This window comes from Elgaria multicarinata, chromosome 5 (assembly GCF_023053635.1).
Source record: "Elgaria multicarinata webbii isolate HBS135686 ecotype San Diego chromosome 5, rElgMul1.1.pri, whole genome shotgun sequence".
Lineage (NCBI taxonomy): Eukaryota > Metazoa > Chordata > Lepidosauria > Squamata > Anguidae > Elgaria > Elgaria multicarinata.
This window is the reverse complement of record NC_086175.1, coordinates 56,285,377-56,298,781: the sequence shown is the minus strand read 5'-3', so window position 1 is coordinate 56,298,781 and position 13,405 is coordinate 56,285,377. Positions and strand designations below refer to the sequence as shown.

The window sequence follows — 13,405 nt, the reverse complement described above, 5'->3', positions numbered from 1 at the left end:
AAACTTGCTGTGATTCCTTGCTGCATGCAGAGACAATGGCTCCCCTTTCTCAGCACCCAGGGAGCTGGCAATGCAGGGTAAGCACGCTCTCTTCCTGCATCGCTAGCTTGGCCCCATTTCCCCTGCTTCTCAGGTGTTTCACACAGGTCAGTTGAGCAGCAGCAGGAGGGTGGAGCAGGCAAAGGGAAGGAGGGAGGGGGAGAAAGACCTGGAGGAAGAAGTGCAGGGTGACACAGAGGTGTGAGTGTGTGAATGAGGAGGAGTGGGTGTGTATATGGGTGTGTGTGAATGGCTTTGGCCTTGCCTACCACTGGCATGAAGCCACCAGAAAGTTGCACATAAGGGAGTGTAGCTCTCAGGGTGACAAATGAGCTAGATTGTCCAGTGTCCTGACTGAGCAGCTTCCTATGAGCCTAGGTGACTCTAGGGCTCAACAACCATCTTAAGCACCACTTCCCCCCAGTAAAAATAACAATGCATTGATTATTACAAAAGGGTGTGTGTGCAGAGATGGCAGGTTCCCCTTAAGATAGCCATTCAGTGCACTTTGCACAATAAACAGACAATCACACCATATGGATTTATCGCGTTGCCTGCTGCAATACAAATACGAATCCAGTGACTTTAGTCTCTCAAAGAATTGGTACACATATATTAGACTCAAGTTAGATACTTTACAGAAGTAGGAATAAGAAGGCATGGGGGCTAGCTAACTGAACACCTTTGCCTAGAAGTTCTCAGTGTGTATGAAACAGTTAGTCAATGTGTGCAATGCATATATTCCATTGAGACCTGTTAGATGGCATATTTAGAAATTATGTTCATTCAGATGGTTTAATACATGACTTCTACTAAAGACATTTTTTTCCTTCATCAGGGCAAAGGATATCCATGTAAGTGATGTGACACCAAGGATCTCTTTCTATTTTGTGGTCAGCATGCCTAATAATATCTCAGATTTGGTTCCTAGAGCTGAAGTGGAAGATGCAATCAGGTGAATTTTTGTAATCCAAGCAAATAGTATGCAAGTGAGTTGGGAAGGTGTGAGTGAGTGACAAAGTTGGCATATTGGGTGATATTCATGGCAACGGGGGATGACCTGCCATTTATGCCTTGGTTCTAAATACATTCCATTAAAAATAATTGAGAAAGAGGCATATGTAGAAATCTAGCATATAAGAGAAAAGTTGAATGGAGAAGCCTGTACCTTTTCTAAAAACTAGGCTATGGACATGGTCCATCTGAATTGAGCACATTTAAGTCCCGTTAATTACAGTGGAAAACTTAAGCATACGCTTAAGTTTCTCACATTGACATCAATATGATGTAGGCCTTGTTAGCATTTGGTAACAAGCTGTAAAATGCATAGAATGAGATGTATTTCCCTTTTAAAAAGAGCTCATGGTGGTGGTTTTTATTTTTATTTTTTTTACCATTTTAGACAGAAAGATAAGCGACTCATAATTATATGGTAACCAGTGTTCTGGAAAAGTCTATTTTTATAGTGAGTTTTTCAAGACACCATAAGAAAGGCAACCTTGGACGAAGACAAATCTTGGTCAAAGAGGAAAAAAAGATCAGGAATCCTAATACCCATCTATGATTCAGTTCAGCAGTATCACAAAACTATTATTTGTGCTGACTGTAGATAAGAATCCACACCATAGTTTGAGCTTTCAGACGAACAACATGCAAACTATGGTTTAGAGCTGATTGCCTGTTTTGGTTTCGTATTTGCCCAGCTGTCAGCTTCATAAGTCTACTCTTGTCTCTATGGTACAGCAGCCTTTTGAGACAGAGATGGCCATGTCTGCTGTTTGTCAGGTCTCTGTGAATTCTGAGATAATGGTAAACTACAGTTAGCACAAAGTATAGTTTGCAAAACAGCTTTCAGATGTGGTTTCAAACCCTGGTTTGTCCAGACCAACCATAGTTTTGTGGATACACATAAATTCAGATGTAACATGAAACCATGGTTTAGTTAGACAAACCATTGTTTCACATTGCAACTAAACCCAACCTATATGTCAGAAGCGGAGAAAGAGCAGAACAGATAATACTGATAATAAATATGTGAAAATCATTTAGGGATACTGCATGAATAATAAAAACCCAGGCACCCATGGCCATTTCAGATGGCATGTGGGAATACAATACCAGTGTTTATTTTGTGGTGAATACAAGGATCAGGAAACCAACACAATAATTGTCCATTTCATGTATTAATAGTGAAATGAACAGCAAGTAATCCATGTAAGGATTTTCTGTTTAATTTTCCTAAAGAGAAAAGTGACAACATAATCCTATTTGTGTCTACTCAGAAGCCCCATTGTGTTCAGCAGGGCACACCTTCAGGTTGTAATCCTATCCACCTGGGAGTTACTCCTATTGATCGTAATGAGATTTACCTCTGGGTAGACATGTAAGGATTGTGCTGCACAAGACTGGAAAGGAAAACTCAACAAGGCAAAAGATCAGAAAATGTGACTTTTAGAACCCAGGGGTTTGAAATAGGGCTGTGCTCTGCTTCTCTTCGGTTCGGAGAAGCAGTAGCGAGGCGGCCTGATTCGCCTCCAGAAAAGGCGGAGGTGAAGAGAGTCGGGGGGGGGGCTGTGGATCAAGGCGAAGAGGATTGCCTCAATCCGGAGCTCCGGACGCAGGTAAGTGGGGGGGAGGGGGACTCATCTGGCACCTGCACCACCGCCTCAGTCCCTGCGGCGACTGTGATGGAGCCAGGTAAGGGGGCAGGGAGGAGGGAGGCTTACCTGCATCCATCACGGGCTTCAATTGAGGCCCCGGTTGAAGCCGGAAGTGAAGGCTGAGGCCTCTTCCAGCTTCAAGCTGGGGCCTCAATTGAAGCCCACGATGGACGCAGATAAGGGGGCAGGGGGTTGGCCTACCTGGCACCACTGGCACTGCAATCCATGCGGTGATGGCAACTGCGGAGCCAGGTAAGGGGGCAGGGAGGAAGGAGGCTTACCTGCATCCATCGCGGTCTGTCGCAGGCATCAATTGAGGCCCCGGTTGAAGCCAGAAGTGAAAGCCGAGGCCTCTTCTGGCTTCAAGCCGGGGCCTCAATTGAAGCCCACAATGATGGACACGGGTAAGGGGGTGGGGGGTGGCTTACCTGCCGCCGCCGCTGTACATGTGGCGACGGTGGCGAAGATGGTTCTCGCTCCGTGGAGCGGAGTGGGGGACAGGCAAATTGGCCCGAAGAGGATCGGGCCTGATCCAGATTTTCCGGATCGGGCCACGAAGCAGATCAGGGGGTCCATGCACAGCCCTAGTTTAAAATCTAGAAACTGTTTCAAGTGTAGCATAAATATCAGAAAAGATGAGAATGGTGAATGAGGTTTCAGAAACTAGTAGAATTTTGATCCTGAATGTTTAACTTTTGATTGAATTATAAAGTGGAGAATATAAAACTTCAGTAGCATAGAATTTGAGAATTAAGGAGATAATCTGGAAGAGAAGACACAACATAGGAACAAAAGGGCAGATAGCACGTAAACAATGCCATCAAAGCATTTCCCCTCTTTTATCAGAGCTGCACCACTGGGTAGAATTCCATTAAACTTTTTATTAGAAAGGCAGGACATTTTTATAAGGAGAATCTTTGTAATTGGCTTTCTCCCTTTGCTGGCAGAATGTCACGGGGACGCATCAACGAAGCTTTCAAACTGGATGACCAAACTTTGGAATTTGTTGGTATCCTTCCAACTTTGGCACCACCTTATGAATCCCCAGTCACTGTGTGGCTTATAGCCTTCGGCATTGTCCTTGGTCTTATAGTGGTTGGATCCATTGCATTGATCATCATGGGGGTGAGAGACCGAAAAAAGTAAGTGAAATTTCATGGACAGTGCACCCTCTTAAATGAATGCAGACTCCATTTTGTACAATGCAAGAGATGGAAAAATCTAAGGCAACATGGTTTTGATCTGTTCTTCTTTGTTGTACCCCACCTCGATCCAGAGGGAGAGGCGGGTAACAAATAATAATAATAATAATAATAATAATAATAATAATAATAATAATAATAATAATAATAATCTGACAACTCTTATCATTTTCAGCTCATATGTATCAATTGTGCTCTTATGAGGGATGTTGGAGAAATCCGTAATGGCATCAAATGAGTTCAGATTGCTATGAATCTGACCCATAGATTCTGCTGTGGAGCAGCTTTTCCCAAGTCACATGGATTCTGCAGATTTGTGGAGCAGATTTTTTAAGTTTCTGGAATTTTACACAAATTTAATTGTAGAAAAATACATAAAATAAAATTGAAAAAACAGCAGCCAAAAATGTGCATTTCCCCCCATAGGCTAAAGCAAGAAAATGTGCATGGGGGGTTGGATTTGTGGGTTTTTCTCAAGTGCAAAGTCAAATTTGTGCAAATTTGGGGAATTGGAAAAAATTCAATTCCGTCAATGAGTGGATGATACCTGACAATCCGCAAAATGCAGAAAGAACTGGTTTTACAAAATCTGTACATCCCTAGCTCCCATTCAGTATACTGCACAATGATATTACTAACGTGAATAAGTCTACATAAATGCCAGCTTGTCAGCATATACACAAATCTGCAACCTTACTAGATGAGAGCAATGTTTTCCCTTTGTTATGTGTGAACATGTTCATGGCTTTTTAAGAATTAAACACAGAAATCTATTATTCTTATGTGTAGGAAAAGAAGGGCAGCCGAAACCAACTTGGTCCGAACAACCACGCCCAACCCTTATGAGGACCTTGGGAAAAATAATTCAACATTTCTACAAGATGAAGATAGCTCAGCATTCTAAAAAAGAAAACGAAAGAAGCCAGTCCATGTCTCTTATTTATCATTGCATGTCAAGTTGCAACAATATGATACAGGAAGGGGAGCATAAATGCAAATAGTGTTGAACCTAAAGTGGACTGCTGGAACATTGCTGTGTACCTGTATGTGTGCACCTACTGCAGAATGATGTGTATATGTGCTTATGTTTGGTAGTGCCAATCACCTGTTTTCAGCAGAGAAGGTATGAATCTAAGACCCAACCTTCTATGCCCAATGGACAAGCTGGGCTGAATTCAGTCCCCTCCAAATAGTTAATAGTAGGGGTGTGCAAAGTGGGTCTTCTCTGCTTTGAAATTTGATCTGGAGCTCTGTAGAGGTGATTCTCTGCCTCAATTTCGGAGCTGCTCCCCTCTCTTCACCTCGTCGAATTACCCATTGAAGAACCGTTCAGTATTCGGGTAACCGGTATTAACTGAAATGCTTACAGCTTCCTCATTTTTAAAGATAAAGAGATAAAACCTGGCACAGTCATAGCTCTTAAGGAAGGCTTTAGCTCCACCAAGTTTGAATCAGATTGGTTTATCCTTTAATTTTTAAGGAATTTTTAAAATGGAAGTTAACAAAAATGTTTACGTCTGCATAATTTTATAAAGAGATGAAACGTGGCAACTTGATAGCTCTTAAAGAGGGTGTAAGCCATGCCAAGTTTGAATTGGATCCATTCATGCCATGATATTTTAGGATTTTTGAAAAAACTTTCCCCACTCCAGCCTTCTCCAACCTGGTGCCTTCCAAATCTATTGGATGGACCCCCCTCCCAAACCCGGAACAGGAAGCCCAGCTAGTGAAATAAAGAGCCTGCCTGTGCCTGACTCAGGTGTAGAAGCTTTCTCACTCACCATGCCAGCCAGCCAGCTAGCCCAGCAGCACTTTCACACTGTGGAAATGTGGATGATTGACTTCTATGAGTCTGAGCAGAAATGTGCTCCCTCTCTCCTTCCCTCCCCACCCCCGCCAGAATCAGCAGCTAGTTAGTGTTTCCCACTCCCCCAAACACTGCAATTGGAAGATAACACAGTCAGGGACAGCACTGTGGCTGGTTAGCTGCAGATGTCAATATCAAAGCTACCCCTCACAGTGTTTTACAAATATGGAGATATTCAATTTAGACACACACACACACACACACACACACACACACACACACACACACACACACACCAGGATAATTCTGGAGACTTTAGAAACTCTGATTGGGCACGTCTCTGCTCTGATATTAATCGATGGGTTTGGAAGTGGCCAATCTCTGCTCTAGAAGGTTGAATGCTCCGTGGATACCAGATAATTCCAGGTTGGAGCGCACACCCCTAGTTAATAGGCACCATCAAAAAGTATAGAAGCCTATTATCTATTCAGCATTGCTCACAGAGTTGTTGATCCAATATCAAGAACCACACATATTCCCCAGGTTGCTAGTTGTAGAAATCGGACCCTGGAACCATGCATGAAGGTTTCCTGATACAGCAGAGCATGTGCACATGGGAATTTGCACTTAGTTTGGCCCTGACAGCATAATGACGGAGATCAGTAATGAGATCTCCTGTCTCTTAATTTTTTTTTTGTAAAAAGCAGTTGCAGAGCAGCTTTGGATCAGAAGGGTTAAAAAAAAAAGAAAGACACTTTTCCGCCCATGCCATTTTCCTGATGATATTTATCACCCAAAGCTGTTAGGGGGGAAATAAGAATGTCATTTATAACGATGCAAGCAGTGGGAAATTTCTTGAAATATTTATGACAGCCTGCCATTTGTTCTGCTACATTTAATGCTACAGTCTTCAATGAATTTTATCCATACTAAAAAGTGATGTTTAAATGGAGGGGATTATTTTTTGTTTTTTTGGCAGATGATCATTTTAAGTAAGATCAAGCTTGTTATGCCAATAGCCCCCCCCCAAAAAATTAAAATTCAATAGAGCCTCTTTTGTATAAACCTTGATGCATTTTAGTGGCTGTTTCCTATTTCCAAATTGTAAGAATATTTCTTCTTACTAATGTATGCAACTGCAAAGGAAGAGATTTAAAAATAATAATGGCAAAGTATTTTACTAAAGACACAGGTTAAAAAGTTCAAATTCTCTCCTCCATCCTTAAAAAACAAGTCCTTGAAAGGTGTTCCTTTATAAACATGAGACTACCTCAGATTTTGGGGCGGAACTTCAAAACTAAATAAATAGGCGAAATCTAGTAGTTTGACACCAGCTATGCTCACACAGATGTTACCAACTTCATGTTTTGCCATATATATTACCTTCTAGCCCCCAATGCCTCATAACATCCTCTGGTACCGATACCCATGCTGTAATTTAGGGGGAAACAAAAACAGGCACACATATTTAAATAAAAATAAGTAAAAATTCAACATGTGTGTATTACTTCACTTTATTTGTTTATTATATTTATAACCCACCTTCCTCCAAGGAACTCAAGGTGGTATTCATGGTCCATCTCCCACCCATTTAAGGTTAGGCTGGAGAAAGTGAGGGGCCCAAGGTCACCCAGTGAGCTTCATGAATGAATGGGGACTGGAACCTTTAGGTCTTCCAGTCCAAGTCCGACACTATAAGCACTACTTCCCACCAGCTCTTTTATAAATATTTTAGCTCACACATTTTGACAAAAGGGTTGAAATCAGGGTTTATAGGCGATATTAGAAATGCTCCGGGGCACTGGGGGTGGGGGAAGTGAGAGGGGGGCTCCACTGAAGATGGGCTGTTTTTCAAGGTTTGTCATCTTCTCTGTGAGGTTCCATGAGTGAAAGCAGATGGTGAAACGTGGGCCGTTTTTCAGGCAACTGTGTGAAAAAGAGAAACCAACAAAAACAGCACTTGCCATTTATCAGTTCTTTCATTTGTATGGGATATTCCTTGCTACATCATGAGGAACTATGGGAGGGCATTCACATTCCTCCTGTTGTTTCTCTTTGGACATTGTCCTGTGCCAAACTGGGGGGTCTGAGTGGAATCTTGTGGTTGGTACACACCTTCAATTAAAAACTACAAACTGGTAAAGATTCTATTTAAAATTCCGTACTGATGCACATAATTTGAAGCCAAACACCTGAATCCAAGGCCACTGGGCACTGCACTCACATGGAATTGCTGCACACACAGGCTTCTCACTTCAATGGAGGGTAAAGCTCTAGGCAGGGAATCCCTTGCATGTACGGAGTTGCTCCCTTCCTTGAAATGAATTCAGTAACCCTTTAGGGCAGAGGTGGGGGAATCTATGGCCTGCAGGACCTTTCCCTCCAGCCCACCAACCTCTCCTCCCTGGTCCTTGGCCCACTCCCTCCTTAGTCCCCTTCCCCCTTCCCCGCTGCTCAGCTGCTTCCCACCAAACAGCTGAGCAACAGGAGGGGAGACGCCCTCCCTTACGCACAGCTCAGCTGATTGGCAGAGAACACAACCGGGCAGTGGGGAAAGGATGACTGCATGTTGCTTGGACCCATAGCCAAGGCCTCTCTTCCCTACTGCTCAGCTGCTTCCCACCAATCAGTAGCAGGTGGAGATGGTGGAGCAAAGAGGTTTAAACCTCTCTCTCTCTCACACACACACACACACACACACACACAGCTCAGTGAGAAGCAACAGAGCAGGGGGAGTGTGTGTATATGAGAGAGAGAGAGAGAGAGAGAGAGAGAGAGAGAGAGAGGCCCTTGTTTGGCTTTGAACCCACCCACTGCCAGTATGCAACCCCATGCTGGATCAGAGCAAGGGTCCATCTAGTCCAGCACTCTGTTCACACAGTGGCCAACCAGCCATCGGCCAGGGACCAACAAGGCAGGACATAGTGCAACAGCACCCTCCCACCCATGTTCCCTAGCAACTGGTACACACAGGCTTATGGCCTCAAATACTGCAGATAGCACTTTTCCCAGAGGGCACACAGTGCTTCATGCAGAAAAAGGTGCCCCGCCCCTGCTTCAGGGGCAAGGGGTGAGGGACCTTGCACATTAGAGGCCCACCCCTGCAAGAGATAGCTATATCAATGCGGGGAGGGGAGGAGAGATCTCTTTGCTAGTCTCAAGTGAACTACTGCACATACCTCATGCCAGCAGCTATACATGATTTGATAGATGGCCTCAGAAGCCAACTGTGGCCGATAGAGCCGATAACCGTGGCAAACCTTCTCGATCACCTGCATGTTGTCATACAGGTCGTAGGGTTGTTTCCCCAAAGTGAACACCTCCCACATTAAGATTCCTGTAGTCGTGCCGAGAGCATTGAGAAACAGAATGCCGTGTAAGTATTCTAGCGTATGTAAGTTGTGCCATTCCCCTTTTTCAAAACCGCAAAGCCAGACATAATTTAAACTGATGTTTATTACACTGATCCCTGGATATAAGGACACCCTGATTTACAAAACAACGACAACACCAAGACACACATCTACACAGGATTGTGTCTGTTGTGACTTGTTTCAAAACAAAACACCACAGCCTCACGGACACACACACACATTCTGCTCTATTTCAGTCACGGAAGGAAAAGGAGAGCTGCCAATGTATTACTAAAATGAAAACTAGAATCTAGAGCAAAGATGGTCCAAGCAATAGAGTTAGCTATCCTCTTAATTCTACTTGCGCACCTGCGGCTTGTCCAGGGGCTTATCTACACCAAGCAGGATATTCCATTATGAAAGCTGTATGAAAGCGGTATATAAAAGGCAGGAGCCACACTACTGCTTTATAGCGGTATTGAAGTGCGCTGGCAACTGTTGGGGGCCATTGACACATGCCATATACCGCTTTCATAGCACTTTCATAGTGTTATATCCTGCTTGGTGTAGATGTGTCACAGGCCCAACAGTTGTCAGTGCACTTCAGTACCACTATAAAGCAGTAGTGTAGATCCTGCAGTGCACTTCAATACTGCTATAATGCAGCGGTGTGGCTCCTGCCTTTTATATGCCGCTTTCATACCACTTTCATAGTGGAATATCCTGCTTGGTGTAGATGAGCCCTAGGCATCTCCTTCTCCCAGAGGAGAACATTTTTTACTTGCATGTTCAACAGCAAGGGTATTTTGAATAAATACCCTTACTTGTTTACTCTGGCTTCCCCCTGATTGAATAGGTTTTATCAGACTGGGTTATAGCTGAAATTGTGTTGTAGGTTCTGTCTTCTGCTGGAGTTTGTTGCTTCCTGGAATATTCACTATTTTTAAAAATTAGATTAATGTTATTATAGGCATTTTATTGCTGTATGCTGCAGCCCTTCTGCATCAGAAGGGCCTCTGGGTTTTTGTGGTCCCACCAGAGTTGCTGCATCCACTAGAAAACCTCCTATATATCCCCACCACCAGGGCCAGATCTACACTAGTCTTATAACGTTGCTAGTGTCCATTTCTAACGTGGTTCTCTGTATCACGGGGCACACTAGCGTTACTTATGTTTAGCTGTAATGGTACTTCAGGGCACACTGTTCAATCCTTTCCATTCTTCCTCTTCTCTGAGAGTAAGCAGAGCTGCTTGGTTTGCTCCGCAAATTTCCTGCCTCATTCCTAGCCAGCAGTGCATAGTCAAAAGCACACATAAACTCCCTCCCAAAACATTTTAATATAAGTTCCAGGGAATAGCCTGAATGTATAGGAGCCAGCCACTTTGCTGAAGCTAAGAAGGTCTGGGTCTAGTCAGGGTTTGGATGGGTGACCAAACTGAAAAGTTTTAGCAGCGCAGAAGGGGAGGCCTGTTTTTGGCAACCCCAGTTGTTGAGATTATTTCAAACACACCATTGAAGCCCCGCTGGTTAGAGACCCGTGTTAATTTTCCTGCACGGAGCTACAGTGATCCTTTGCTTACTAGGAAGTGATTTGAGCACTCCTTAGCTCCTTTGCAAAGAGGGGGGAAATTTTTGTGAACCGCCCAGAGAGCTTTGGCTATGGGCGGTATAAAAATGTAATAAATAAATAAATAAATTTTAAAAAAATCATAAAAAATCAACAGATGATCCAATTTAATTCAAATTTGGTATGCTTAAAGCTCTCCCTAATATCTATTACTGTGCCGATTTTGGTGTCTTTATCTTTAAAGCTTACGCAGATGTAAGCATTTGTTTAAAATCCTGCTCCTGCGCCCACAGCAGCGGCTCGGAATTAGGGCAAATCCTTTGCAAAAGGAGCACAATTAAGGCAGGACGCATGGGAGTACTTCACAATAAAAGCAGATTCTAAGGTGGAAAACTTCTGAGTCCTTTGCATGCAATTGTCAGTGATTGCACAGTATAACGCTGGTGTGATAAAGCTCCAACTGCTGTAGCAGATAAGATAGCAAACGGGGTGAAGGATGGAGAACAGGAAGTGGGCGGAGCAAACCCAGCAGCTCTGCTACTCTCAGAGAAGAGGAAGAGGAAAATTACCGGTAGAACGAGGCACATGGATCAGTAGTCGCGCTACAACTAAGCAACAAGAAAGGGGACAACGAAATAGAACCAGTAAGTACAACTCATTTACAACATTAGAGATACAGGGTCACGTGACGCTGTGCATCACAGTAACCCATTCAAAACATTAGAATAACATCAGTGTAGATTCCCACCAGGACACAGTCCACCAGGAATGTCACCTGCACACGTCCTGTTTATTTGAGTCTGCTTAGCAGAGTACCGAGTGTTCTGTACCCTCCCACCTGCACCTGATCAGGCTCAGGTTTGTTTCCAACCATTTGTTGTAGCTATTCAGATGTGTCACATCTCAGCTGTTCTCCCTGCTTTATGTTGCATTTTCAATAGCGATGTTACATACTCACCAAAGGCCCAGACATCAGACTTGCTGCTGAACTTGGTGTAATGAAACACTTCCGGTGCTGACCACTTCACAGGAAATTTTGTTCCTAAGGAACTGATGTACTGATCATCCAGCACGTACCTACGAAGCAAGGTTCAGTGGTTTTAAGCTAAAGTCTGTTTCACAGGACGGAATGACATCTGAATTAACCTTACATAGGAAGGGGTCTGCCAAGATGACCTGACTGATAGTAACACAGATCTCAAGTGGGGGAAGATTTAATTTTCCCCTCCCAGAGCACAGTGGTCCCAATCCTAGTTGGGACCATGCAAATTTACAGGAGAGTAAAAAAGAGATCAACCTCAGCTGCACACTATGTGATTAGGATGACGTGTAGTCTAGCTCTTAGTCACCGGCAGTCAGAGCTTGAAGCTAAAATATGCTGGTATTTGGGGGGATCTTGGTCCTGCCCCTTTGCTTTCAGCTATATCCACCACTGGAATGCGGACCCCAAGAGCTTCTCCAAAGCAGAATTTGTCCCTCAGGATGAGAGAGGTTCATTCTCCTGTTTTATCAAACCATCTATCTGGGCAGGGGGTTAAATTTTGGGTGGTTGTTGTAATTCAAGAATTCCAGCCCTGCTCTCTGCTGGCCTGAGGCCACCGACAAGGAAATGTGGCATTTGGGGAGGGAGAATGCTCTCCACTCTGATTTTAAAAGATGTTATATATTCCAGTTGTACTGTACAAATCCCACAATTGGCACACAACAAATTATTTTCCATATCCTACACAATCAAAGGTAGCGGGTGGAAGATGTTATTTTTTGATGTCTCACTGAAATTTGTGGGTGGGCATGTGTGTGTTTAAGAGTAGGTTTTACACTACTGCTAAAGATTTTGATTGTGGCTTACCTTGTCATTCCAAAGTCAGACACCTTCACTGTTAAGTCAGTATCAACCAGGCAATTCCTAGCAGCCTTTGTAGAGAACACAATATGATGCTGATCAGTGTCATAGCTTCCCTTACCGTTATCCCCCTCTATAAAGCAGTTCCAATGTTTATTGGAGCAGTGTTAGTAAGAAAAGAGGTATTTAACCCTTTCCTCCGTACCATTCCCCTGATCTAAGTTGCCCCCTTCCAAGTGACTATTTGCTCTGTGTGTGTGAGAGAGGGGGGGGGAGGGGGGAGGGATGGTGTAGGCATGCTAAAGATGCCCCTATCTTCCACTCAAAGAGCAAATAACATAGAAGTATTTTGATCGGGGGGGGGGGATATTCAGAGAAAAGTATTGAACACCTCTGCCCCCAATCAAATCATAGGATTAAATACCCCTGTCACCAATCAAATCATGAATCTGCCAGGGAAATGTACAGCTTTGCCCCTTATTCCCAGTAATATTTTGGAATGTCAAGTACCATCAACTCTGTAGCTGGTGTGTCAATGCTACCACAGCAAAGAAATCAATTATATAAAGACATGAAGACCTGTCCCCCGATTCAAGAAATATTGTAAAAGATGGGTTAGAAAGAGCTACAAATGAGACAAGTATATAGTGAACTACAGATGCCACAAGGCAGCGCTGGAGCAAATCATGACACACTCCTTAGGGATATGAGAGGTGGGAGCAGGGTCATCCTACCAGCCCTCTGGCAGTCTCAATTTGTTTCGTTTTCTCTCTCTCCTTCCCCAGCCCCACTTCCCTCCTCATCCACTTTTCCTGGTGTATCATGCCTTTTTTAGATGCTAAGCCTAAGGCAGGGGCTGTCTTCTTTGCTGATAGATTGTAAGCTGCTCTGGGAGCCCCTTTTGGCTAAGGAGCAGAGAAAAAAGTATGATAA

At 43.7% G+C, this 13,405-nt stretch overlaps 3 protein-coding genes across 3 annotated transcripts in view; 2 read left to right on the top strand and 1 right to left on the bottom strand.

Moving 5' to 3' along the window:
- Nucleotides 1-4,805, top strand: part of ACE2 (angiotensin converting enzyme 2) — a 74,841-nt gene extending 70,036 nt beyond the window's left edge. The window contains exons 31-33 of the mRNA XM_063127681.1: nt 878-994; nt 3,647-3,841; nt 4,691-4,805. Coding sequence (XP_062983751.1) covers nt 878-994; nt 3,647-3,841; nt 4,691-4,805 — 427 coding nt within the window. The remainder of the gene's footprint in view (nt 1-877; nt 995-3,646; nt 3,842-4,690) is intronic.
- The window catches only part of VEGFD (vascular endothelial growth factor D), a 104,313-nt gene that overhangs the window by 1,615 nt on the left and 89,293 nt on the right, over nt 1-13,405 (top strand). The gene's annotated exons all lie outside the window — the stretch shown is intronic.
- Nucleotides 7,518-13,405, bottom strand: part of BMX (BMX non-receptor tyrosine kinase) — a 29,012-nt gene continuing 23,124 nt past the window's right edge. The window contains exons 16-19 of the mRNA XM_063126405.1: nt 12,479-12,543; nt 11,588-11,706; nt 8,888-9,045; nt 7,518-7,634 (exon numbers count right to left, since the gene is read on the bottom strand). Of these exons, the coding sequence (XP_062982475.1) occupies nt 7,560-7,634; nt 8,888-9,045; nt 11,588-11,706; nt 12,479-12,543 (417 nt within the window). The 3' untranslated portion in view covers nt 7,518-7,559. The remainder of the gene's footprint in view (nt 7,635-8,887; nt 9,046-11,587; nt 11,707-12,478; nt 12,544-13,405) is intronic.